A 27,037-nucleotide genomic window follows, 5' to 3' on the forward strand; every position below is an offset into this window, starting at 1 on the left:
TGTGTGTACAAATACTGGTTATGTTTAAATTGTTTAATATTCATAGTAATAAAAACAAATGCAGTAAAATGGAAACAGTGGTACATCTGCTTTTCTGCCAGTTGGCTGAGATGGTAAATAGAGTTGCCAAATAACCTGGGGGGAAAATCCATCTTTGATGCATTTCATTATGCCGAAGCCACCAAAAGCAATGTGTTTCAGTCCCGTCTTAAATTTAAAGCATCCTTGAGTTATTCCATTACTTGGAATTGGGGGAACATATTTAGGGATCAACATTTTGAACACAGGGGATACATCAGATTACTTTATCTTCTTTTTAAGTAATTGTAGTTTTATTTGTTTTATTATCCAGGTTTATCAAATTATCTATAATAAGTCATTCATTGACTTTGGCAATGATGAATCCTTGGCATAGCATGAACTGTGAATCTAAATAAAAATGTTCCTCAACAATCATGTACGAGGTTTTTTTAAAAGGAGAGAATATTCCCCCCCCCCATACAGTATATCTGAAAATGCCCATCTAGAAAAAGATAGTCATTAAAAAATTAATTTGAATTAAAACAGTTAATGCTGTGAAGCTAGAGGGAAGTGTGCAAACATTTCCTTTTCTTAATAAGTTAAGCATACTATTCTCTTTGTCGGCTAACTAATGCTAGTCTAAACTGGCACTAAGCCTTCTTTGTCCACCTCAGTCTTTGGGGAACAAGCTTCCCCCTCCTTCTGTGTTGTCTTACTCGCACAGGATGACTCCATCTTTCAGACTTTCCATGAAGTTGTCTCCAATGCGCTTCCCTGTTGCTTCCTCAATCCATTGTCTCAATTCAAGTTCCCGCTGCGGATCATATTTCTGTGCTAGCTGCAGAAAGAAATAATATGCATATTTGGATGCTTGTAAAGAAAGCAACCTTTTACAAGTTGTTGCCTAGTGAATTCTTAGCAAATGTCATGTCATCCAGTGGGCATCCCCAGTAGACCTTAATGACTGAGAAATGTGTAAGATCATGCATGTAAGATAATACATTCAGAGTTAGATGGGTAAAATGTCAGTATGAACACTTGGAATATAACTCAGCAACACAGCAGCAATCAGTGCTTCTCTTTCAGAGAAGTTTACAAATAGATCTCTCCCCTTCAGCATTCTAGCTATGATGCTGCAGCTTTACAGTTTCCAGACCAGCCCATGTGTGCACGTTGAAAGAAATGTATCTTGAATGTAGCCACCAAGGCTCTGGACTCTCCAGAAATAATTTGAAATTTTTCAGACCTTATACAAGCATGTCACCTCTCATTCATTCATCAAAGCAGTTCATCTTTTTTTTTGAGACATCTGCATGAGCCTGAAATAAAAGTAGCAGTTGCTTTAAGAATTACAAAGATTTTTAATGGGATTGGCAATTTTTTTCAGGAAGTGGCAAAAGATGGGCTGTTTTAAGGAATAGCACAAAGATGCTGCACCAGTGTGGAGCCCAAAAAATTTATTCCAAGCTTTATTGAAGGGTGCACTGCCTTAGTAGCTACCCTACTGTCTCGTCCAGGACCACCTACAGCCATGAGTAATAAGAGCTGGAAAAAGGTTTTTCTTGCTATATGGAAGCCAGCTGTGCCTCAGTAGTTTTCAAAGCTTTGAACCTGCAACATCATGGGATCTTCCCTAATTCCCAGGAAAGAATCTGCCAGAATTCAACTTACAGGGTTTTCCTCTAGGCTGGGGCTTTTCAACCTTTTCACCCATTGTACCACTTTTAGGATATGGCAACATCTGAGTACCACCAGTCGCCTAGCAAGGTGTCAAAAAACTTGATGACCAAAAAAAAGGGGGGAAAGTAATGAAATACAGGTAGTCCTCAACTTACAACAGTTTGCTTAGTGGCTGTTTGAAGTTACAATGGCACTGAAAAAGTGCCCCCAAGCCACAGCCGAGCAAGACACCTGCCTGCCCGCCCAGTGGCGCTCTTCCTCCTGTCCGAGGTTTTCATTGTTGTGAGCCATTCTGTTGAGGATTGGCAGTGGGGGTGGGGTGGGGGGGTGTTTAGTTTTTATTCCCCCCATTTGCTGGGTGGTTGCAGCAGGTTTTGGTCACTTCACATGACCCTGGGACACTGTGACCATCATAAATATGAATCAGTTGCCCGGTATCTGAATGTAAATCACAAGACCCTTGAGATGCTGCAACATTCCAGCTGATCGGCACTTCTTCTGGCTCAGCAGAAGCGCCAGGATCAGCGCCAAGCTCCAGCTGGATCCTGGCGCTGATCCTGGCGCTTCCACTGAGTCCTGACAGCCCTGCAGCTCCAGCCATCTCTTGCTCAGGCTTGTGCATTGCTGCCACCGGTTCAGCTCATTCCCCTCCCCTGCTACCACTTTTCTAGGATGGTCACGTACCACCTGCCAGGTGCCAATGTACCACAGGTGGTACCTGTACCACTGGTTGAAAGGTCCTGTCTTATATGATCCTTGAGAATCCACAGGGACTAATAACCCATGTTTTTTATTATTATGCCACTGGGAAAAGCAATCTTCGCACTAGTCTGCCACTTTATTTGGAAATGTACTTGCAAGCCAAGTCCTGGCCTTTCTTCTAAGGCGTTTGCAGCTAAAGCTCTAGTTTGACTGGTTGACTGGGAATAGGTTGCTTGAGTGACAGGAGACAGCTCTGAAGAGTTTGTGATCTTGTCAAAAAAATAAAAATAAATTCAAAGCAGTATTTCAGCCTTGTGAAAGGATTCTGCCAGAAAAATATGACAGGTGATGGAATAATTAAGATTAGGCATCTTCATAGACTATGTTTCTCCTCATTATTGCTAAAAATAAACTCAGGAAAAATGCTAGAGCAAAAATGTTCCTGCTCCAGGATGATGGTGGGCATATGTCACCAAAAATAATAATAATAATAAAAAAATCTCTTCCTTCTTTCAAGATGAGCCTCCTAAGAAGGGCTCATGGAAGAGAATCTAAGGTTTGAAACAACAGTGCAGGTGGGAGTATAGAACAAATGAAACATCACTTGAAGCAAAGAAAATGCCTGTAGGTGTGTTCAGTAAATAGATTATTAAAAGGGGGTTTCCAAAGAACTGTTGATTGTTCATATCAATATGTAGCATTAAACTCACCTACTCTCTAATCTTACTCCCAATTTCTTGTTTTGAGAAACACTGGTTGCTGGCATTACTCCTGTATCTTTTATAAGCAATCTGCCACTGGGACAAAATGTTCTGGGTGGACATGGAGGCAAACAGAGAAAAGTGTTAACTTGTTTAGCTTTAAAAAGTCAAAGGTTCACTTGAATCAACTTTGAATCCTGCTGATTGCAGTTTTCTTGGAAGTTTTATGGAAGTGGTTTGCTTGCTACTGTTTCCTTCTCAGATGTTTTTCTCAGTTTAGGGAACTGCCTGAGTATTCCCAGTTGATCTCCCATCCAAATACTAATCAGAACCGGCCTTGTTTAGCTTTGTAATATCAGCAAGGTTAGCTAGAAGTTGTGGCTAATTGCAAAACCACAAAGCCATGAACTAGATGGCTCAGAATCTTCACAGACACAAAACCAGTAAGAAAAGCTGAAAAATTTGTTTTTTCTTTTTTTAGTTTGTTAGGACTCCGCTTATTAAAATGAGTGACAAGAGTCTTCTGAGCTTCTGGCCTGGCATCCTTATCATCTTCTCTTAGGTTCCATTTTATTTCAAAATCATCTCTCTTCACCTTTGTCAGTATCAGAACACACCCATGGACTCAAAGCAAAATGCAGCAGCTGAAGCAGCTAGGAAGCCCCTGTTTTCATGAGGCCACTCTGGAACTTTGTTTTTCTAGTAAAGGATAATTTTAACCCACGATTGAATTGTTCAGATGATACAGTACATGGGAAACCTCAAAGAGAGTTTAGCTTCAAAGATCCCTCACAGCTTGACTTGGTCCATAGTTTTCACAGTATACCAGCTATCCTACAGTTCAGATAGGATTGCAATATTCCCTGTAGGGGAATAGTTGTTTTCCCGCACATTTGCTAAATCCTACTGTGAGCTATGATTTTTTTTCCTGGCAAGGGCAGTTACTTACACATAATTTCACATTTTTTTATAAGTGACCCAAGGATTCAAGTAAATCAGATCCAACTTACTGCCTCTTTGTTTGGCTGATTTCCATGCTGGACTTTTTTGTCCACATTTTTCATTTTTAAAATCTGGACAAAAAGTAGCTTGTTTTGGCATGTGGGGAAATGGAATTACTCTCTTACATTAAGTCATTCAAAAAAATTACTTCATATTTTCACAAAGAACATCTTCCACACTTACAGCCCTGTGGAGGCCTCTGATAAGGCTGCTTTTCTTCTGTCACACTTGAACACACCTAATTTCAAAATCGTACTTCTGAGGACATTGGTTATTCTTCCCATAACAGAAAGGAAGGAAATGTCAAGAGCTCTATTACCTTGTGCATTTATAAAAGTGAACAAGATTATTTTCAGGGAAAGAGATACACTAAAGATATCTTATTCCTGCAAGTATTAATCTCCCCACAAACCTGATGGGAATGAAATCTCCCAAATTTACTCCAAGGTAGATTTATAATATGGTTTATTTCACTGACATAATTGCATGATGTTTCACAAATCTATTTCTGATTGCCATCTGTTAATGTATTTCCTTTGATTTTTTTTATTTAGTTTGATCTCCTTGGACCCTCTCTCCTTGTACCATGTACATACACTGCAGAAACTGAATGTTTTCAAATCTAAACTCATGGCAATACAAGTCAGTCATAATAGAAAAAATGGCAATCCTTCATTTATGCAAAGAGATGGAGAAAATTAGAATGGAGCCTGGGCTACATATCCCTTGAACTGAGATGAGAAAATGAACTCTGCCATTTTACACTTCTGAACGTTCTGTTAATAAACAAGGCTTCTTATCTAAGACAGAAAAGAACAGATTGAGATTGCTCCCTCCCCCAACCCAAACAAAGTCTTTTCTTAAAAAAACAAGGAATTCAAAGACAAAAAGAAGTATTTGAGTGTGACATCTCCTGTCCACAAGCTGAAGTAACACTGGATAGAAACAGTGTTGGTTCAAGGGTGGATGATACCCCCAGGCTATACCGATGATGCCACCTTTCACCAGTGTGGTAAATTTGCATTTTTAATGACTTGGAAGGAGAGGCAGCATTGGTGCCTCCTAAGCTGTGGTGCCTTAGGTCAATGCCTACTTAGCCTTGGCTAAAGCCAGCCCTGGATAAGAGTAGAGCAACACTAATTGTTTTTCTTTCTGCCTCATCACCATGTCTTGCAAAGAGCAATATAGCAAGCCTGTAAAAATCAAACTACAAGAGATGTAGTTTCTCCCACACCTTTTAAGGAGCTTTCAAGTATCTGCTGGAAGTTTATTTATTTTATTTATTTTATTTTATTAAATTTGTATACCGCCCTTCTCCCGAAGGACTCAGGGCGGTGAACAGGGCAATACATGTTAAAAAACAAGAATACAAAAGTTAAAAAAGATTAAACAAGATGCCCAAAAACTATAACAATAAGTTAAGTTAAAATACATAAAAAACAATAAAACCCAAACCCATCACCCATCAGGCCAGGCCGGCTTGTTCGAACAGATAAGTCTTTAGATCGCACCGGAAGGAGCGAAGGTCTGATGTTGATCCACATCAGATTTTAACCACTAAAAAAGAGATTATTTTTCTTTTTCCCTGACTCCTGTTTATTTTTCACACAAATGTTTATTACTCATTCAGAGTAATTCAGCTGGGAGAGGAACTTGATTAGAGTACTTCCACATGTCAAATTTTGTTTCAGATTGTGAATTCCTGCAGCTGCTGGGTATTTAAAAAGCCCAAACCAGCATATATGTATTAGCAAACTAAGGCAAGTGTTCCTGTCAGGTGTAATCTGATTAAGAGTTTGGACAATCTGGACTTGGTCAACAGGCCAACAGTATGATTTGGTTTAATGGAAACAGCATTTGTTATTAGGGAGGCAAGTGGAAAAAGCCTATTGCCATGCTTCTGACATTTTTTTTAGAAAGCTCTCATCCAGGGTTTCTGGCAAGCTGTTGCAAAGGTCTGGGGAGTTTTGCTTTGAGTTGTATAGGGGGAAAGATCTGCTGCAGGCTTTTTCTCTGGTTAAAAGGCTCTTCAAGACCTTTATTTGTTCTTTAGATGCTGTGCTGGACCAGTGTATATCCATCTGGTCCAGCACAGCATATAGATAGCTTAGGAATTAAGAACTGTGTTAGAGCATTTAGCATTTACAGGGTTAATGTTGTATCCTGTGTGTACGAACATTTAGCATTTAAAGGGTTGAACACTGCTTCCTTAAGAGATGGCTTCTGGGAAATGTAGTCTAGTTGTTAAAGTAAAGGTAAAGGTTCCCCCGCACATGCGTGCTAGTCGTTTCCAACTCTAGGGGTCGGTGCTTATCTCTGTTTCAAAGCCAAAAAGCCAGCGCTTGTCTGAGGACGTCTCTGTGGTCATGTGGTTGGCATGACTAGATGCCAAAGGCGCACAGAACGCTGTTACCTTCCCACCGTAGTGGTCCCTATTTTTCTACTTGCATTTTTACGTGCTTTTGAACCACTAGGTTGGCAGAAGCTGGGATGAGTAACAGGCGCTCACTCTGTTATGTGGCACTCGGGATTCGACCCGCCAAACTGCCGACCTGATCGACAAGCTCAGCATCCTAACCCATTGAGCCACCGCGTCCCTCTAGTCTAGTTGTTAGTCAGTCCTATATCTTATCTAGTCAGTGGGAGGAACTTCAAAGTTTATTGCAGGACATCCTGGCTACATGCCAGGTTGTAAAAAGCCTTTCGTTTTAATCAACCATCGTGCACACATCGATTATCATCCGTAACAATGCTTAGCTGAGATGGAGAAATTACTCCTTTTTTACACTATGAGAATGAACAAATATGGGTATGAATATGTTGCTATGATCAGACGTATCTACTGCAAACCTAAGTCTTTGCTTAGAATTCCTGGACAATAAATATTTGTTTTAAAATCATTTTCGTTGAGTTATGCTGTCTGGATCGGGACTATAAAGCATTTTAGTTAACAGTTCCAGAACAGATGCCAACAAGGTTTCCTCATATACCGGCAAATGAATGTGACATTGCAGTAGTCAATGTGGTCCTAGGTTGCACCAACAGAGGGATAGTACTAAGAACATGTGAAGTATTAGTACTGATTTATACTGCACTGATAAGATTGCACTTGGAATACTACATACATTTTGATCACCACAATACAAAAAAGATATTGAAATTCTAGAAGGTGCAGAGAAGAACAACAAAGATAATTAGAATTAGGAGGCTAAAAATACACTGAACAATTGCAGGAACTGGGTATGTCTAATACAGAGAAGGACTAGGGGTGACAGGATAGCAGTCTTCTAATAGCTAAGGCAGACATTGCCAGCAATGGGGTGGGTGTGGTTTCGTCGTGATGCATCCGGCCCATAGGCCGGCAGTTTGACACCTCTGATCTAAAGGGTTGTCACAAAGAGGGGGCCTGGGGTCAACCTATTCTCCAAAGCACCTGTGGGCAGGACAAGAAGTAACAGATGGGGACTTCTGGGTGGCAAGGCTCCGTTGATGGCAGCCATTTCGGCTGTCAGCCCCGTTGTTTCCGTAGAGCCGCCAAAAACAGTGATGATCAGCTGTTTGGCGGCTCGGAAGCCTGCTCCTTGGGAGAAGAGGAGGGGGTGAGTGCCCAGGCAGGGGTAGAGCTCCCCCAGACCGCCAGAGTTGAAACTCTGGTGGTTGAAGGGTTGAGCCCCCCCGAAGCCTGAGTTTGCTCCGGCTTTGGAGCAGAGCAGGACACTGCAACCATCCCTGCCAGCGAGAGTGAACTTCTGATTACTTGGATGCAGGCAGAGCTGTACAGGAGAATGTTGTCAGAGCAAGTATGTGAACTTTAACTCAGTAGACTTTATGGAGACTTTGAAAAGTGAAAGTGCGCAACAGGATTAAGTGGGTGAAAATGGCTGCCAAATCATCTAAAGTTCCTAGAAGCGCGGGGGCTTCACCGGTTCAGCAATCTTCATTACACGCTTTAATGCCCTCCCCCCCGGCACCTGCACCCGCACCAGCTTTGACAATAAAAGATCTGCAGGATGTTTTGCAAGAGGCTTTGAAAAAGCAGTCTCAGCAATTAGCTGAACTCATTGAGGAGAAGAACACAGAAATAAGGGCAGACATTTTACTTGCACTTCAAGGCATGGCTGTTTGTATTGAACGTTTGGATGAGAGAGTGGAAGAACTTAGCCAAAATAACATGAGATTAGATGCCAAAATGACAGATGCTGAAACGGTGACGGAAAAGATTGATGATTATTTTTTATTGGTTCAGCATAGAGAGATGGAGTTCACTGTGAAATTTAGAGGGATGAAGGAAGATCCTAAGGAAAATTTGAAAAAATTCTGCACTCAGCAGAAGATATTATGGTGGATATAGATAAAATATTTCATGTTAATTCCTGGATTGCAAGACAAAGGAAACTACCTAGAGATGTGGTGGTTTATTTTACAAAGAGAGCAATTAGAAATGAGGTTATTCAAGCCTTTTATAATAGCAAATTTGCAGTTGCAGAGCAAGAAGTTTTAATTTTAAAAGAGATCCCTCCAAGAATTCTAAGGAGAAGGAAAGAGTTTGCTTTTTTGGCAGAAGAATTAAGAAGACGGGATATCCAGTTCAGATGGGAGATCCCAGTAGGTATGGTGGTGATGTATGCAGGCACGAGATATCGTCTTCTTACGGTGTTACAGGCACGTGATTTTTATGCCAACATTTTGAAGGCAGTCCCCATACCACTTCTGGAATCCAAAAGGAAGAATGGTGAAGGAGAGCGTCAATCACAAAGTGAGAGTACACAAGGTGCTGAAGGAGGTACGCAGTTGAAAGATGGAGAATTCCAGAAAGTTACAGGAGTGGATCAGATTTCAATACCAACGGAGGAGGTCAGAGACCAAAGAATGACACGCGCTGCAGCTAGACGAATGAGACAAGAACAAGAACAGCAGAGAGTCATGACTGCATCTCAAAAACTTACTTACAGTGAAGCAGTGGGAGGAGCGAGGCCAAAGAGAGTGCAGGTGATTTTGGAAGAGGTGCTCCAAAAGCTTCAGGTCACAAAAGATGGCGACAAAGCTTTTAACCTGGAATGTTAATGGTTTAAATTCACCACATAAGAGAAAGAAAGTATTTCAATATCTAAAGCAATTTAAAAATGATGTTATTTGCTTACAGGAAACACATATTAGAGCGGCTGATCAAAAGTACTTGGTAAACTTGAGGTTGGGCACACAGTTTATTGCTTCCGCGCCTGATAAGAAAAATGGAGTTGTTATTTATGTTAAGAATACTTTAATAGCGAGTTTAATTGAAGCAGACAAACAAGGAAGATGTGTTATAATTGAATTATTAATAGGAGGCAAGAAAACACTTTTGGTTGGATTATATGCTCCTAATCAACAGCAAAGAGATTTTTACAATATATTACACAGCAAGATTATTCAGTGGGATTATAAATCTTGTATTTTTATGGGAGATTGGAACGGCGTCTTGGATGTACAAATGGACAAGGGAGGCCTTTTTAAAAGCACGCCAAGTCATGCTAAACTGCCTAAATCTTTTTTTGAGATGAAGGATGACTTGGAATTGAGAGATGTTTGGAGAGAAAGGAACTTGCAAGAAAAAGACTTTACTTTTTTTCAGATAGGCATCAATCTTTCTCCAGGATCGATTTTGTATTAATTACTAATGATTTTTTTCCTAGGATTAAGAAGATCAAGATTTGTCCAAGAACTATATCTGATCATAGTCCAGTATGGTTGGAGATAGAAAAAGATAATGGAGATAGATGGTCTTGGCGTTTAAATTAAAATTTGTTTAGATACCAGGAAAATGTGGAAGAGTGTAAAAAACAGATGAAAGAATTTTTTAAAATTAATATGCACAAAGGTACTTCTATTGAGATGGTTTGGGATGCAAGTAAAGCTTATATGAGAGGTGTATTAATATATTTGAATAATAAACATAGACGTAAACTGGAATTTAAGAGGAAAGAATTAGAGGATGAAATAAAGGACAAAGAAAAGGCTTTAATTCTGAATCCATCTGATGGGAAGATCAAAGAGGTAATTACTTTATTAAGGGATCAGTTTGATATGTTAATGGCAGATCAAGTGGCAACTAACTTACGGTATGCTAGACATAACACTTTTTGTAATGCTAATAAACCAGGTAGATGGTTAGCTTACTCGTTAAGGAAGAAGCAAAGAGCTTGTAATATAGATAGAATAGAACATAAGGGTAAAGTAGTGTATCAGCAGAATCTTATTAAAAAGACTTTTGTTGATTTTTATTCTAAGTTGCATGCTAGAGATAAGATTAGAGATGTAGATATAGATGAATATTTGATAAAAGCCAATATTCCTGTTCTTACGCAAGAACAAAAGGAAGGAATGAACCAATTGATAACTGATGAAGAAATTGTTCTAGCAATTAAACAATTAAAAGCGGGTAAAGCGCCGGGAACTGACAGTTTGACTGCCATTTATTATAAAAATTTACAGTTAGAAATGGTGGAACCTTTAAGGGAAAAGTATAGACATAAATTAAATTATAAGATACCAATTTGGTATCTTTACGCAGGCAAAATTTACGCAGGCCCAAAATTTAAGAGAGAATTTTTATAAAATGTTTTATAGGTGGCACTTAGACCCTAAAAAATTAGCAAGTATGTATCCGAACTGCCAGCCCAAATGTTGGAGGTGTGGTGGTGAGGATGCAATGTATTTTCATATATGGTGGACTTATAAAAAGGTTAAAGCTTTTTGGATTAAAATTTGGTGGAATATGCAAAATATATTTAAGAAAAGGATAAAGTTTTCTCTGCAATTGTTTTTATTGGGTATTATTACAGATACTACTGTTATAGACACTAAGTTGATGTTGAATCTACTTACGGCAGCAAGACCTTTAGTAGTGCAATATTGGAAGAAGGAGGAACTGCCGACTATAGAAGAGTGGACTTTGAAAGTTTCTAACTTGGCGGAAATGGCAAAGATTTCAGCATATTTGAAAGACCAATCGCAACAGAGATATATTGTGGAATGGAGAAGATGGATTGAATATATTCAGAATAAATATGGGACTAAAAAGTTTCATTTAGCATTTGAATAAGTAGTGGATTTTTATGATGTATAATTAGTTATTTGTTATTTCATTAATATTATGACTGGAGAGTTAAAGTGCGATAGAATTTAATGTTTTATTTTTGTTGTTAGCATATTTTAGCTTATGTTTGTATCACTATACCCTGTATTCAGCTCTGGGAAGTCGGGGAGGGGGGAGGGGAGGGTTGGGGAGAGGGGAGGGGGAGGAGGGAGTTTTTTGTATTTAAAAATGTATTGTAAAACTTTTCAATTAAAAAAAAGAAGTAACATGGAAACTAATCAAGGAGAAATGCTACCTAGAACTAAAGAGAAATTTCCTGTCAATGAGAACAATTACCGGTATTCAGTGGAACTCTTTGCTTTCAGAAACTATGGGTGCTCCATCATGAGTAGTTTTTAAGAAGAGATTGGACACCCATTTGTCCAGAATGGTATAGGGTCTTTTGCTTGAGCAGGGGGTCAGACCTCCAAGGTCCCTTCCGACTCTGTTAGTCTGTATTTTGTAGATATTGAAAACAAATACTAAAAAAAATCAGTTAAAATATTGTTATAAAGTGTCTCAGTGTTTTTGTCATAATCACATGTATTGCTACATCCTTTGGTAGAAAATCCAAAACAGATCACATATTGACAACCATTCCTTGACATCTAGAATAGTATCACATTTCTAATTTTTCAATATGATTCTTTTAGCCACCCCTAGCCAGAGCACATATGGGAATATGAATTTTTAAAAAACTGCAGCATATCCAACCATTTGTTTGTGGGTACTTAATACAGATTTAGCTTGTGGCTTTATTCAGTTGAGGATACAAGAGGAAAACCTTGGTGGCAGAGAGCTTGCAGAATATTGTGAAACTATTTAAGGTACATTTGTGTTCCACACAACATAATTTAGAAAACATTCATACTAAAATGGGGATAAAAAATGAATATTTGCAGATATACTATAATAATAGTATGTCATAATTTTAAGAAATGGGTTGAGAAATTAATTGGGTCAGGACTGGCTAACTATGAAGATGAAAAAAAAGAACTAGAGCCTGACTGACAGGCAAATATCCTTATTAATAATATTCCACTACAATATTCTTACAGCTCTCAATTGTTTACACTCTATTCTTAGGGTATGAATCCTAATGCCTAAATAGCTCCATCTTCAATAAGGAATCAGCAGTCAGGAGGAAAGCCATGACAAATCTAGACAGCACACTAAAAAGCAGAGACATCAACCTGTCAACAAAAGTGCGTATAGTCAAGGCTATGGTCTTCCCAGTTGCAATGTATGGCAGTGAAAGTTGGACCATAAAAAAGGCTGAGTGCCAAAGAATTGAGGCCTTTGAACTATGGTGCTGGAGAAGACTCCTGCGAGTCCCTTGGACTGCAAGGCGATCAAACCGGTCAGTCCTAGAGGAGATCAACCCTGACTTCTCTTTAGAAGGCCAGATCCTGAAGCTAAAACTCAAATACTTTGGCCACCTAATGAGAAGGAAAGATTCACTGGAATAGAGCCTAATGCTGGGAAAGATTGAGGGCAAGAGAAGAAGGGGACGACAGAGAATGAGGTGGCTGGATGGAGTCACTGAAGCAGTAGGCGTGAGCTTAAATGGTTTCCAGAAGATGGTAGAGGACAGGAAGGCCTGGAGGAACGTTGTCCATAGGGTCGCGATGGGTCGGACACGACTTCGCAGATAACAACAACAACAACTTGTCTGCCTGCTCAGTTTCTTATCCAGGTCTTCCAGCTTCTTGGTCTTCCTTATGATTCATTATTTTTAAATTGGATTTGCAACTTTTCAGACAGAGGATTATCCTCTGTAAAGTAAGATGTGGCCAACCAAGATACCTAGCAGGCCTGGAGGATTTCTTACAACATAGTCATGGAATCCCCCAAGGCACATAGTGACCTCTCTGTGTAAAAGATATAATGGTGGATAGCTTCTGCCAAAAGTAAAAGAACAAGTGGTCAAGAAATTTGCTGCAGATTAGCACCTTTTTGTGGTGCAGCAGGCACAAAAGCCTTGGAAAATATGTTCAAATGCCATGGAGTATCTGTAAAGATCAGAATCAGGCAAACAATGGTATTCTCTGAGACTCTTAATAGATGTGGAAGTTGGATTTTAAAAAAGCAGGATAGGAAGAGCCTTTAAAATTTGGTGTTGGAGAAGACTCTAGAGAATAACATGGATACGAAAACAAACCAATGGATCATTGAACAATGCAAATGACAAGACTCAAATTATCCTGCTTCAGACACATATACAAACTCTGAAGAAAGTTCTAATGCCGACAAAGATGGAAGAAAAGAGAAGAAGCAAAGAGGATGGACACACTTACAGTGAAAATGACGGCAGCATTGGGAGACCTGAAGAAAATCTATCAATCTGGTTGCTCTGAGTATGAAATGATTCAGTGGCACACAATCAATCAGTCAGTCAATCAGTCAGTCTCACTTTTGAAAAAGGAAGAGTGTTAAAGTGATGTGCAAATCAACATTCTGGAGTGTGATCTGTGAATGAACATTCTGGAGTATGGTTTGGAGCAAACATCTGCATGTGCCATGTATAATACAAAATGATTATAGGGCACAGATAGAAGAATAGCTTCTTTAGTACTTATATACAAATGAAAAGTTAAAAAGCAAGCACAAACATTCTCAAGAAAAAGCACAGGAAAATTTGCTTGAAATCAGGAAGAACTAGAGGGGAGAGATCAGGTTTGAAAGATCAATATAAATCAAAAAAGGAATGTATAAACCAGAGAGCTGGCTGTCTCCTAGCAAAATTATGATTTTTCCCCAAGTAAGACTTCCCCATTAGGAGACTAAGTATTCAGGAAAAGGCAAGCTGTTCTGTTTCATCTTATATAAAAGGGAAGTCTGTGTCTGATCTCAGTGACGTCCTGATTGCATCCCTCCCCAGCACTGTTCTCCATTCTTGGTGCTTGGCATGAATGCCTTAGCTGAGAACAAGAACTCATATGCATTCCTGGGGCCTTTCCTCTCTCAGGATATGAGAGAGTTTCATACCTTCAGCTGTGCCAGGGAGTTCTGCCAATCCAAACAGGCTGTGTCCCCTCTACAAGGAATTCACCAAACTTGGGAGAAAAATGGAGGACATACTTGTTGCAGATCCACAAAAAATTATCTCTTGGTTGGGATGTTTCAAAGATCAGGCCTACCTAAATGGAGGCAGGACTTATGTGGAAGTTTAGCGCTTAGAGGACTATGTATTTAGCCTGCTCTCAAGACTCACTTACGGTATTTGTTCCTTTTTAATATTCCTCAGAGAACAAGCCAGATGTTACAGAAACAAAAAAGACTGAGAAAGAAAAGTAGCACAGTGTTGGCACTTTTATCTGTTACATTACTGTATTAAAACAGCTTTCACTGCTGTGGCCAACATTACACTTTCCTTTATTATCTATACACATAATAGTGATTAGGCTGGAAAAAAGCAATGCAGAGAATTCTATATTGCTGTGTGGCTTGTTTTGTTCATGTGAACCAGCTAAACTTATTTTCTCTGTTAATTATAGGAAGTTATCACAAAGCAGGTGATCTAGGAACATCAAAAGGGAAATCTATATTAGCAACTTTTTATTGGGTTGTTTTTAACTGTTGTGAGCTGCCCAGAGTCCCTTTGGTGAGATGGGCAGCCATACAAATCAAATAAATAAATAGCCACAAAAGCTGTGGGGAGAAAAAGTGCTGTAATGCAGCTTGCCTTCACGCACAAGTCTCACAGAATCAATATAGCACGCTATTTCAGTGGAAGTACCCCACTGCTCTTCTAACAAAAGTTAAATATATCATTGAGGTCAGATCCTTGGCTATTTATCTTTTTATATTGTAATTTCTCAATTAAAATTTTACTATGGCTAAAATATCAGCTGTTGTTCAATCAAATGCTTGCTTGCTTTTTTCATTTTATACCGTGCACTTTAGCTTTTTATCTTTTGGTGCATATGGAGTGCTTACAAAATTTGAAGCATAAGTGTTAAAGTTAAATGCTTCAAATATTTTGTATTTGGATTTATTTATCACTAAATTCTTAGCATTTTCATACCCAAAATCATGGAACTTTCCAAACTTTATGATAGTTGCATTTTCCTTAAAATGCCTAGAATATTTTCAGTTGTACCCTGGGAGGCAGGGGCTATTTAGAAGTATGGGACATAATTAGTTAGGCTCATCATTAAGAACCGAGAGAAGCAAAATCTCCCGGGTAATATGAACTTCTAATACAAACTTGCTGGTGCCTGAAATAATTCTAAAGCATACTGTGGGCAGAAAGTGTCTAATATATCTGTATTAAATAACAAGTGCCCATCTGACCCTATGTAAATAGGCACAATGCACAAAATCTGAATACTGCAAAAATGAATTGCAATTGCAGATATGTATACCCAGGGTTCTGTGAATTAAAGGAAAAAATGAATTCTATCTATATATTGCGTTGTACGCTCAGACAGAAAGAATGAAAACTTAGACTCAAGAATGGAGATATGGGCCTCTGCTGTTAAAGATGTTAAAATATTTATATGAAACTATAATTTTGTTTTGTGGCTAATCCAAATTCAGGTTTCAACTATCATACTGATACATGCAGATTACAGTTTGAAGCTGAACATAGCAATTGCATCTACTTTCAACATATTAATTCCAGGGATGAGTTTTGAATATTGGATTATGTATTCTAAAAATAATTAATTAGGTAAATGTCCAAGCTCACAACTATCAAACAAATGAATCAGTTCTAAAATGAAACTTAAATTGTATAACTAGATTGTAATTCTTCCACTCTCATATTCACAACATTTAAAAGAGAAAATATTAGAGCTACCATAGTTGAACTGCAGAAATCAAGATGTCATTACAGGTACTAGATTCTTGTAAAAAGCTATAGAAACATCCAATTATTTCCAGTTATCTAGTCATTTTCCAGATGTCTGCCGTCCAGATATGGTAGCATTGGGGAATATCAGAATCAAAACTTTCTTTTGGACTCTACTCCAAAATCTACAAAGGGCCCTTTGAAGGGACTGCTTGAAAAATCAGCTAAAGTGGTGAAATTCCCTTGTACAAACTAGACTTGGATGCAATTTTAGAGAGGCAATAAATACTAATTTATGGATTCCAGGTTGTTGAGCTACAAGAAATGCAGGCAAGATTGTTGGAAGCCTTGGCTTTTGTGAGCGATTATCAGAATTTATCACATGATGTTAATGGGACACTGTTCTCACAGGAATGCCTGTCACAGACTGTTCTGTGTTTTAAACTTTGCTTTTGACCTAAGAAGGGGAAGCAAGTTTTGATTGGGATGTATGCCAAACAATCTCTGACAGCAGCTTCACAAATGCAAACAATTGCAAGTCATGGATATCAAGCAAAAATGTTGCCAATAACAGCCGTTTCTCATGCCAAGCACTGTAAACATTGTGCTAGAAATTTCTCTTGCTTTCTTAAAGAATCTCTAATACTTCCACTTCTTCAGCTCCACAGCTAGGGTCATGCTACATTTGGTGAAATGAAGGCAACTGTTATGTACCGGGCTCTTGAGGAATACCACGTGGGTTGCTGGAGCAGCTAACAGCTCTCCAGCAACCCAGACTACAAGTCTCCTGTGCTGCAATTGGCTATCTCCAGGCGGTAATGGTTGATTCAAACCTATTGGCTGCCACCTAGGGGCTAGATTATATATTGCAGCTAGTTGCAGCCATTTCCCCAGTACAGTTTTTGCACGAAATAAACTATGAGTTACCCTGTACTCAGTTATGCATCTCATTCCTGCACCAAAGAACCCGCTATTTAACAGTGGCGGTAGGGTGGGATCCTGCTTCACTGAATAAAGAGTTGAAGTCTACAAGGGAAAGGCAGCGCACGCTGGAGGGAAAAGCCATTTCCCCCCCCCTCTCTCAAGGTTGGCTAGCAAGGTACGCTAGCGACCTCGTGCTCAGTGGACTCATTCCCTGAGCCTGGAAGCAGGATTCGGAAGAATGCAGGAACCAGCAAGAAAGAATGCCGAAGGTTGGAAAACTGCGAGAATTCGATGTGAAACATCCGGAGGAATGGCCATCATATTTATCACAAGTAGAAAACTACCTCAGGGCCAATCAGATTGCGGAAAAAGGACCGAAGGCCGCAACGCTACTCTGCATGTGCAGCCCAGCAACCTTTGATTTGGCCGAGAACCTTTTTGCGCCGACACCGATTGAAGCTGTCTCCTACGCAGATCTCAAAAAGAAGCTAACCGGGCATTTCCAGCCCAAGATGTCTGAAATGGCTTGGCGGTTCAAGTTCGAGCAAAGAGTACAGCTACCCGGTGAATCAGCTTCGGAATTCATAGCAGGCCTAAGGCAGGCCACACACCTATGCAAATTTTCAAATTTAGAAGAGCGACTACGAGATTGGCTCATCTGTGGCCTATGGCACAGAACGCTTCAGCAGCGACTCTTTGCTAGACCAAACTTAATGTTTTCTGAAGCACAAGACGAAGTGATGGCCGACAAAGCCTCCAGGGGCACAGTTCAAACAGTACAGCCTGCCAAATCGACAAAGTTTGAAGAAACGGCCCACCTTGAGGATGCCAAGAACCTGAAATCAACCGACTCCAAAAACCCAAGGCACAACACCGCAACAGCCAGCAGTTTTCTTACCGAGTTGTAAGGGGTGTGGTGGCAACCATTTTCGCGCCAATTGCAGATTTCAATCAGCCACATGCAGAGCTTGTGGAAGAACAGGCCACATTGCAGTGGTTTGCAGAGCCCGCCAGAGAGACCGGCCACCCAAAGACCAGTCAGAAGAACCGACTAGGAGAGGTACTGGGGCCCAGGGTCCAGTTAGTGTGGGGTTCTTCATAAGCCGTATAAGCGTATGCCACACCAGGGCTCGATGCCCCCTCAAACCCAAACTTAAGCTCATGGTAGAACTACAAGGAGTTCCATGTAAGATGGAATTGGACTCTGGCTCTGCAGTCTCAATTATTTCTCAAGACACTTTTAACTTCATGTGTAGGTGCAGTAACAATTGGGCCAAACTAAGACCCTCAGATATAATCCTAATGGACTTTCAAAATGCTCACATTAAAGTTAAGAGAGAAGCCACTTTGTTGGTAAAGTTTAAAGAGTTTTTGGGGCACCTGGATGTAATAGTAGTAGGGGGCCAGAGAACGAGTCTCATTGGACTCAATTGGTTTGATGCCTGGCATAAACCAGACACAAACTACAGACCTTGCGTCAGTATGCGAGGAATATGCGGATGTTTTTGATTCAACCCTACACAGGCCTGCTAGATCCCAACGTAGTTCCAATCAGGGTTAAGCCTCCTAGTGTCCCCTTTGCCTTAAAACATAAAATTGATTCCGAAATCAATAAGCTTGTAGAACAGGGCATGTTACAGCCTGTTGATGGTGGGGAGTGGGAAACTCCTATTGTCACTCCACTTAAAGCCAACGGGGAAATTTGCATTTGTGCTGACTATAAATGCACTCTAAATAAAGCCCTCAAGCAACACGCTTACCCAGTCCCAGTGGTCAACCATATTTTTAGCCTCCTTGCAAGGGGGTACTATTTTTGCTAAACTTGATTTAGCACAGGCCTATCAGCAATTGCCGGTTGATGAGGCCACAGCCACGGCTCAAACGATTGTGACTCACGGGGGCTTTCAAAGTTAAATGCTTACAGTTTGGAGTCAGTGTTGCACCGGGTATTTTTCAGAGAATCATGGAGCGTACATTCAAGGGTATTCATGGCATCTGCCCTTATTTTGATGATGTTCTTATTGCAGGGGAATCCCCAGAAGTGTTGGCCAGTAGGCTCAGGGCTGTCTTGCAGAGGCTTCGTGAAGCAGGCCTCAAATTAAAAAAGAACAAGTGTAGTATTGGAGTTTCTTCAACAGAATTCCTGGGTTTCCGAATTGATGCTAACGGCATTCACCCCGCTGATTCTAAAGTGAAGGCCATTAAAATGGCTCCTAGACCCAAATCAAAAGGAGAGCTACAAGCATTCTTGGGCCTCCTAAACTTCTATCACACATTTCTACCTCATAAGGCCGCAATAGCAGAGCTCCTCCATAGGCTTCTAGATAAGAAGGCTCCATGGAAATGGACTAGCTTACATGAAAAAAGTTTCCAAGACTTAAAGGCACTATTGTCAGAAAAGTCCACTGTAACTCGCTACAAAGAGTCTAAACTTGTATGTCTTCCATGTGATGCATCTCCCTAGGGGGTGGGGGCAGTTTTAAGTCACATAGAAAAAAATGGGAAACAGGTTCCTATAGCATTTTACTCAAGGACATTGTCTTCTGCTGAGCGCAACTATGCTCAGATTGACAAAGATGCCCTAGCCATCGTTGCTGGAATAAAAAAAAATCCATGACTATTTATATGGCAGGGATTTCATGGTGTACACTGACCACAAACCTCTGTTGGGACTTTTCACAACAGACAAACAAACCCCCCACATACTATCTCCAAGAATGCTGAGATGGTCTATTTTCCTATCTGCATACAATTTTAAATTAACTCACAAACCGGGAAAGGAAATGCACCATGCTGATGGCCTCAGCAGACTACCACTGCCACTAATAGATCCAGATCTGGCTCCAGCTGCTAGAATATTGTCCATGCAGGACATAGCTGAATTTCCCCTCCATGCAGGGGACATTGCTGCTGAAAATGCCACAGATAAAATACTTAGTAGAGTGTTGTCATGGGTATACATGGGCTGGTTGGATAAAAGTCCAGGCTCAGAATTTCAGAGCTATTTTGTCAGGAGGCATGAGTTATCTGCCCATAAAGGGTGCATTTTATGGGGAAAAAGAGTCATAATTCCCACTTCCCTAAGAGACAGGGTTTTACAATCATTACATGAAGGCTATCCAGGCATTGTCAGAATGAAAGCTTTAGCTAGAAGCTACCTCTGGTGGCCTGGCCTTGATAAGGACATTGAGGCTCAAGTCCATGGTTGTTATACATGCCAGCAATCTAGGCCTGAAATGCCACAGGCTCCAGTTCACAGGTGGGAGGAAACACACACTCCCTGGTCTAGGATTCATATAGACTACGCTGGGCCCTTTCAGGGACAGCTCTTTCTTATAGTAGTGGATAGCCACTCCAAATGGCTGGAAATAATTCCAGTTCCTAACATGACTACTGCTAGGACCATCCAGGTGCTGAGAAAACTCTTTGCCACACATGGGTTGCCAGATATCTTAGTTTCAGACAATGGGGCCTAATTCACTGCTGCTGAATTTCAAGCCTTCCTTAGAGCTAATCTCATCAGACATGCAACGTCTGCGCCTTTTCATCCATCTTCTAATGGTCAAGTTGAATGCATGGTGAGGACAATGAAGAAATCATTCAAGCACATTGTCACAAGTGACTGGTATCACAGATTGGCAGATTTTTTTACTCTGCCAGCATTCTACGCCCTGCACTGCTACAGGCAAAAGTCCTGCAGAACTACGTTGGGGGAGGCGTTTGATCACTAAACTGGACAGGTTGCATGCAGATAGAGTGGCAGCGGAATCCTCTTGACCAAAACTCCCAAGGGGGCTGCACATGGGCGATTGGGTTTGGGCCAGGAACTATGGTCATGGAAATCTGTGGGCTCTTGGTCAAATTACCAAGGCACCCTATCTTATGAAGTGGGGTTGGAGGGAGGGCGAGTTGTCAGATGACACATTGATCAGCTCAGGAAATGGTTTCCAGAATGGCCACTAAGTGAGGACTGCGTCATAAGTCCCTCCCAAGGTCCTCAAACTTGCGGCCAAGCCAGTCCTCACATGGACTATCAGGACTTTTCCTTTTTAACTGAGGTGGAACCGGAGGGAGAACTGGGGAGCCCTGGAATGCAACATGGATCTCCTGAAAGAGCAAGCCAACCGAACTTCAGCAACTGCTGTGCCTACTCTGCCAAACAGTCTAACTCTGGGGTGGGCCAACCTGGAGAGGCCAGCCAGAGTGCATCGAATCCCCTTGACTCAGGAGCACAAAGGGACACAAGTCTACCCAGCCCACTGGGTAAGCTGGTAGACCACAAAGTGATGGGAACTCCGAGACGTTCCTCTAGGGCACACAAGCCTCCTACATATCTTGCAGATTACATTGTAAAATAAAGAGCTATATATTGTTGTAATTCCTGTTTGCCACTATACTACAGAAAACGAGTGCTATGATGTAACTGTCTAAAAGTGCCATCTTTGAAGCCTATTCATTCAGACGTTTAATAACAGTGTAACCTACATTGTTTTTATTTTTTATTATTATTATCACTTTTACTTCAGTGTGTTTGGATGAGTCTTGATAATTGTTGAGACTAATTGGTGTTATTATGGTCTATTCTAAGAGGGGAGGGGTGTTATGTACTGGGCTCTTGAGGAATACCACGTGGGTTGCTGGAGCAGCTAACAGCTCTCCAGCAACCCAGACTACAAGTTTCCTGTGCTGCAATTGGCTATCTCCAGGCAGCAATGGTTGATTCAAACCTATTGGCTGCCGCCTAGGGGCTAGACTATATATTGCGGCTAGTTGCAGTCTCATTCCTGCGCCAAAGAACCTGCTATTTAACAGCAACCATATTGAAATTTCATGCATAAGGAAACTAGAGTCTGTAATGTTAATAAAGGAAGAGGATCCCTTTGAATCAGACACTGTTGAAGGAGATTTGGGTCTAGGGATATTTTCTAGATCAGGGCTTTTCAAACGTACCACCAGTGGTACTTTGCCACCTGGCAGGTGATATGCAAAGTGATAGCAGGGCGGAGAGGAATGAGTTGAAGCGGCGGCAGCATTGCAGAAGCCCAAGGAAGAGACAGCTGGAGCTGTAGGGCTTTCGGGGCTCTGCAGAGGCTCCAGGATCAGTGCTGGGCTCCAGATGATCGGTGGTTCCGGGAGAGGAGAGGATATAAAAGGAGGTGGCTTTGGTGGTAAAGGGCCAAGGAGGGGCTGCCCCGCCCCACCCCCTGGGCACGCAAAGAGGAGGCGAACGCCCAACATTGCTGCTGACCGTCCCTGCTGACGCTGAGAAAGAAAAATGGTAGGAGAATGCTTCCCTTTCCCCCAGGACGCCAGCACTCGCGTGCTTGCCACCTTTTCCCTGCACCCCCAGGAGTGGGGCAGAGATGGAGGGGGCTCATTTGCTCCAGGGCTCCCCGTGGATTTAAGGCTTAGTGCATTCCAGCTTTGATGGGCCCCACCAGAGTCAGAGAAGGAGGGACTTGGTTGGAATGGCAACTTGGTTGGAAATGCCTCAGTTCGAAGGAGGGCTGAGCAAAGCCGAGGATTGCCATGAGCAGATGCAGCTGATCGGCGCTTTTCCAGGGCTTTGGGGGTTGGACAGAAACCCAGGATTGGCATGCAGTTCTGCAGGGTTGCAGGGGCGAGACAGAAGCCCCAGGATCAGTGCTTCTGGTGCACACAGAAGAGAAAAGGAGAGGGGGGAGAGGAGAGGTTATAAAAGGGGGGAGAGAAATTTGTTAAATGAGTTTTGCCCCATTTTATGATTTTTCTTGCCGCAGTTGTTAAGTGAATCACTGCAGTTGTTAAATTAGTAACATGGTTGTTAAGTGAATCTGGTTTCCCCACTGACTTTGCTTGTCAGAAGTTTGCAAAAGGCGATCACATAACCCTGGGCACTGTGACCATCATAATATGAATTGGTTGCCAAGCATCCGAATGTAAATCACATGACCCTGGGGATGCTGCAACAGTCATAAGTGTGAAAAATGGTCATGTCACTTTTTTCAGTGCTGTTGTAACTTTGAACAGTCACTAAGTGAACTGTTGTAAGTCAAGGACTACCTTTACTTTATCACTTTTTCCGGGGGTTTTTTGGTCATTAAGTTTGTGACACCTTGCTAGGCGACATGGTACTCGAATATTGCCATATTCTAAAAGTGGTACAATTGGTGAAAAGGTTGAAAAGCCCTGACCTAGATAAGCCATTCCATGCATGTTTATTGCTTTGTTCTGATCAGCTCCAGATGGTGGAATTCAAATATCTGAACAACCGGTTCTCTTATTCGATGCAGGCCTGGGCCTCCGAGGCCTAGAATGGACTTCCAGAAGTGGCATCCATGCAGGCCTAGACTGGACTTCTGGAAGCCAGCCGGTTCTCCGAATGCAGCAAAATTTAGCTACCAGTTCTACTGAACCGGTGCAAATCAGCTGAACCCCACCACTGACTCCAGATTATATCTGAGACTTTCACATATATTGAAAGATTTCTGATAATTATGACAGTTTGTGTGCTTGGTTTGGGTGAGGATGATTCCTGTCCCTTTTTACTTGCCCATTCTGATTACGTAGAACCTCTTTCCATTTTTCTAATAAAATTTAATAAAAAATTTCTCCTGCCCATTTTTTCTGCAGAACAGATGTCTTGTGCAGTTTGTTATGCATCAGTTCTTCCTGGTCCCTTTATAACAGCAATCAAGTCCATCTTTTGCCTTCCTAACAGAAAATATTTATTTATTGTCCAAGACCAATTTTTAAAAGAATATACTATTATAACATAGCAAACATAAAACCATAGTGTAAAATAAACAACAACAAGCACTTCTACAGAGAAGCCTGAAGCAAAAAAGTAAGTGAGATTATTTCTGCAAGCCATGGCTATTGTTGAAAAGCAGCCTTATTGGACATAGCTGAAGGAGCAGTTAAGATGGCTAACCATTGGTGTTACAAAATGCAATACAATGCAAGAAATGGCATACACCTCATATGGACCAAGAATGTATTTGGAAAACAATTGGCTCAGCTCATCTGAAGGGCTTTAAAATAAAACTGGAAGGGGAAGGAGACCAATCTTTAGTACCAAAACCAAAGCATAAATCCTAAGAAAACAAATCAGAATAACATAATAAAATAGTAACACAGTCACAGAGTTGGAAGGGGCCTTGTAGGTCTTCTAGTAGTCCAGCCCACTGGTCAACCCCCTGCTCAGGCAACCCTATACCATTATAGCCTTGAGTCCCCTAATCATCTTTGTTGTTCTTCTCTGCACTCTTTCTAGAGTCTCAACATCATTTTTATATTGAGGCAGTCAAAACTGGAAGCAATATTCCAAGTGTGGTCTTACCAAGGCATTATAAAGTGGTAATTAACACTTTGCGTGAACTCAATTCCATAATTCTGTTAATGCAGCCTAGGACTCTGTTGGCTTTTTTGATAGCTGTCTTCCAATTCCTGAAGGACTGCCACAGGGAAGAGTGCATTGATTTATTCTCCAAAGCAGAGGGTAGGTCAAGGAGCAATGGGTGGAAGCTCATTGAAGAGTTACCCAACTTGGGAGTAAGAAGAAATTTCCTGACAGTGAGAACAATTAATCATTGGAATACCTTTCCTTCTGGAATGGTGGGTGCTCCCTCACTGGAAGTTTTCAAGAAAAGATTGGGCAGCCATTTGTCTGGCTGAAATAAGGACTCTTTCCTTGGGCAAGTGGTTGGACTAGAAATCCTCCGAAGTCCCTTCCAGCCCTACGATTCTTGTCCTCCGTTTATTATATAGAGGCAGTTAGCAGTACCTGTGAAGCATATACAAATCTGATTTTCATGAGGAAAATCTCCTTTGCTTATTCTCCTGAGAAACTAAAGTCACTACTTTTTGTTTGCTACCATTTCAAATCAGCAGATCTACAGGTTCGACTAAGTTCTATTAAGATAACTCTCATTTTGGCAGTCTTTTTCCAGATTTTGGAGACAGAAAAAGACTGAAAACAATCTCTAGGGCCATACTGTAGTAACTCCCTAGGACCTGAGAATTCTTTGGCTTAAGATATAGTCTGGTAGTATTCCAAAGCTACTGAAAATGAATGTTCTAATGTATACTTAATTTGAAGTTCAGATGCACAATGTTTACCCTTCTCTATATTTAATCACAATCTGATGATAGAAAAACATGCAAGTTTCCATGTTTTTTTCTTATTATGGGGATGTTTGAAAGAACTGGAGACATTTGAATTTTAATTATGTTTGCTCTTTCTGCGGCTTCTTAGTGGATTTCTTTTTATTTTGCCTGAAAGTTCCATAGAATTATAGAATTCAATTATTTCAAAGTCTTACATCAATTAAAGGTGTTATGGTCTGTTTCTTTGCTTGTAGATCTTTCAGATGAAGATTGAAATAAAATATAAAATATACAAAATATGTGCACAGTCCACTAGACACCTATGTAATTGGAAGAAAGTTTGATAGTTTTAAAACTGAATGCCTTTTTTTTACTCATCCTGGATCTTAGGATCCATAATTGTTCTGAAAGGATACTGATTTTCCCTTAAGAACAGAAAAAATATTATTACAACTAAAGATGGTAATGTTTCAGAGTAACCAACTTGCACAGGATGAAAGGGACAAAGGTACTATTTTCCTTTAGGAAGCCTGATTCTCTTATTCCAGAATTCACAAACAATACTTTATTTTGATGGCTACAGATGGTATTTATATCCTGAAGGGGAGGATGGACCTTCGTCTATATATCTGTGTGTGTATAAGTGTGTGTATGCACATATACATATATGTACACACATGTGTGTGAAGGCAATGTTGGTGGTTTCTCTTACCTGATATCTCAGTACAACCCCTCTGCTGTCTGTTAAAATGTACACCCTGCCCAGCCATGCCCTTATTTAGAACTAGCCTTCTAAGAAACCCCTAAATTGACCATATATGGTGAGTCTGTTGCTGCCTGGACTCCAGCAAGACAGTGGAAAACGCAGACCAGAGAGGAGCTGTGGAGGGGGAGGGAAGAGACTGGTCTTTGGCTAGAACCAGCCCTCATGGGAAAGGCAGGGCACCAGGAGAGAAATCAGGGCCTCCTGACCAATCACAGAGGCTCCACTCTCCCTAAACGATGAGGAACTGTTAGGAAGCTGTCTTATCCCCAGCCAAGCCATGGTCCATCTAGCTCAGTCACATTCCTGAGTCGTTCCTGGCTGATTAGGGAATCAGTTGAAGATGCCAAGTCTGAAACCCAGGACCTTTGATGTGCAATTCATCGACTCTCTGGACAGTATCTAAAGGATAACCTGATCAGAGCTGGGCAGATGCTCTTACATCCAGAGAGGTCCATAGATGAGTGCTCCCTACACAGATTCAAACAGGCTAAGTTACACAAAAAGCCTGCTGATAATTCATCATCTCTTGCTCCCAATGTGGTTTAGAATAAAAGGTCATGACACAGCAAAAGGTAACAAAGTCTTCAGTTGAAGGCCTGCCAAGCATCTAACAGCTGTTTCTAAGGATAGAGATGTAGGGCAATTTCCTGCCTACCGTTAATAACTTGGGCATAATCCTCACAGTCTTGATGAAGTTTTCCCTCACAAATCGCAAAATGAAAGGAAGAACACAAGACTAGTGTTGATTTTCTGCAGGGAATCTTTCTGCTTCATTGTGACTATGCAGCATTTGTACTGGTGGGAGGAAAGGGCACTGGGAGAACATAAACAAATCAGCCATAACCATTCCCTCGGTTTCTTTTATTTTAATTACATTTTCCCTTCTGGAAAGCTAAGGATCCCCCATGATTCAAGTATTAGCTCTATGTGTTCTGTTTTCCATTCTATTCTCCAAATGACGCCTCAGATCAATAATCTGAAGTGGCTGCCTCACTATGTCTTTAGTGAAGAGTCATTGATAGCAAATAGGAGTTGCATCACCTCATGGCTTCATGGGCTCCCCACTATTTTGCTAATCCACCTTAAGCACTCTATGTGCAGTAGTTAATCCATTGAAAGCCTATCATTCTGTCCCCTATCTTCCCAGCTCTCTGAGGCCTGAGGCAAGAAAGGCCTCATGCAAATAATAACAGGGTTCCCTCAACATGCTAAGTCATAATTACTCAGCCTCTATGGGGTGGAAT

General features: G+C 41.0%; 1 protein-coding gene across 15 annotated transcripts in view; it reads right to left on the reverse strand.

The window, feature by feature from the left end:
- The window catches only part of CNN1 (calponin 1), an 81,090-nt gene that overhangs the window by 11,357 nt on the left and 42,696 nt on the right, over window positions 1-27,037 (reverse strand). For 14 of the 15 annotated variants that reach the window (XM_083354712.1, XM_083354713.1, XM_083354711.1 and 11 more), the window contains one exon: window positions 738-859. In XM_083354712.1, coding sequence (XP_083210838.1) covers window positions 738-859 — 122 coding nt within the window. Of the gene's footprint in view, window positions 1-737; window positions 860-3,113; window positions 3,216-24,260; window positions 24,356-27,037 lie in introns of those variants that run through there. The other variant, XM_083354707.1, reaches the window with a different exon arrangement.

The sequence above is a fragment of the Vipera ursinii genome (genome assembly GCF_947247035.1).
Source record: "Vipera ursinii genome assembly, chromosome: 2".
Lineage (NCBI taxonomy): Eukaryota > Metazoa > Chordata > Lepidosauria > Squamata > Viperidae > Vipera > Vipera ursinii.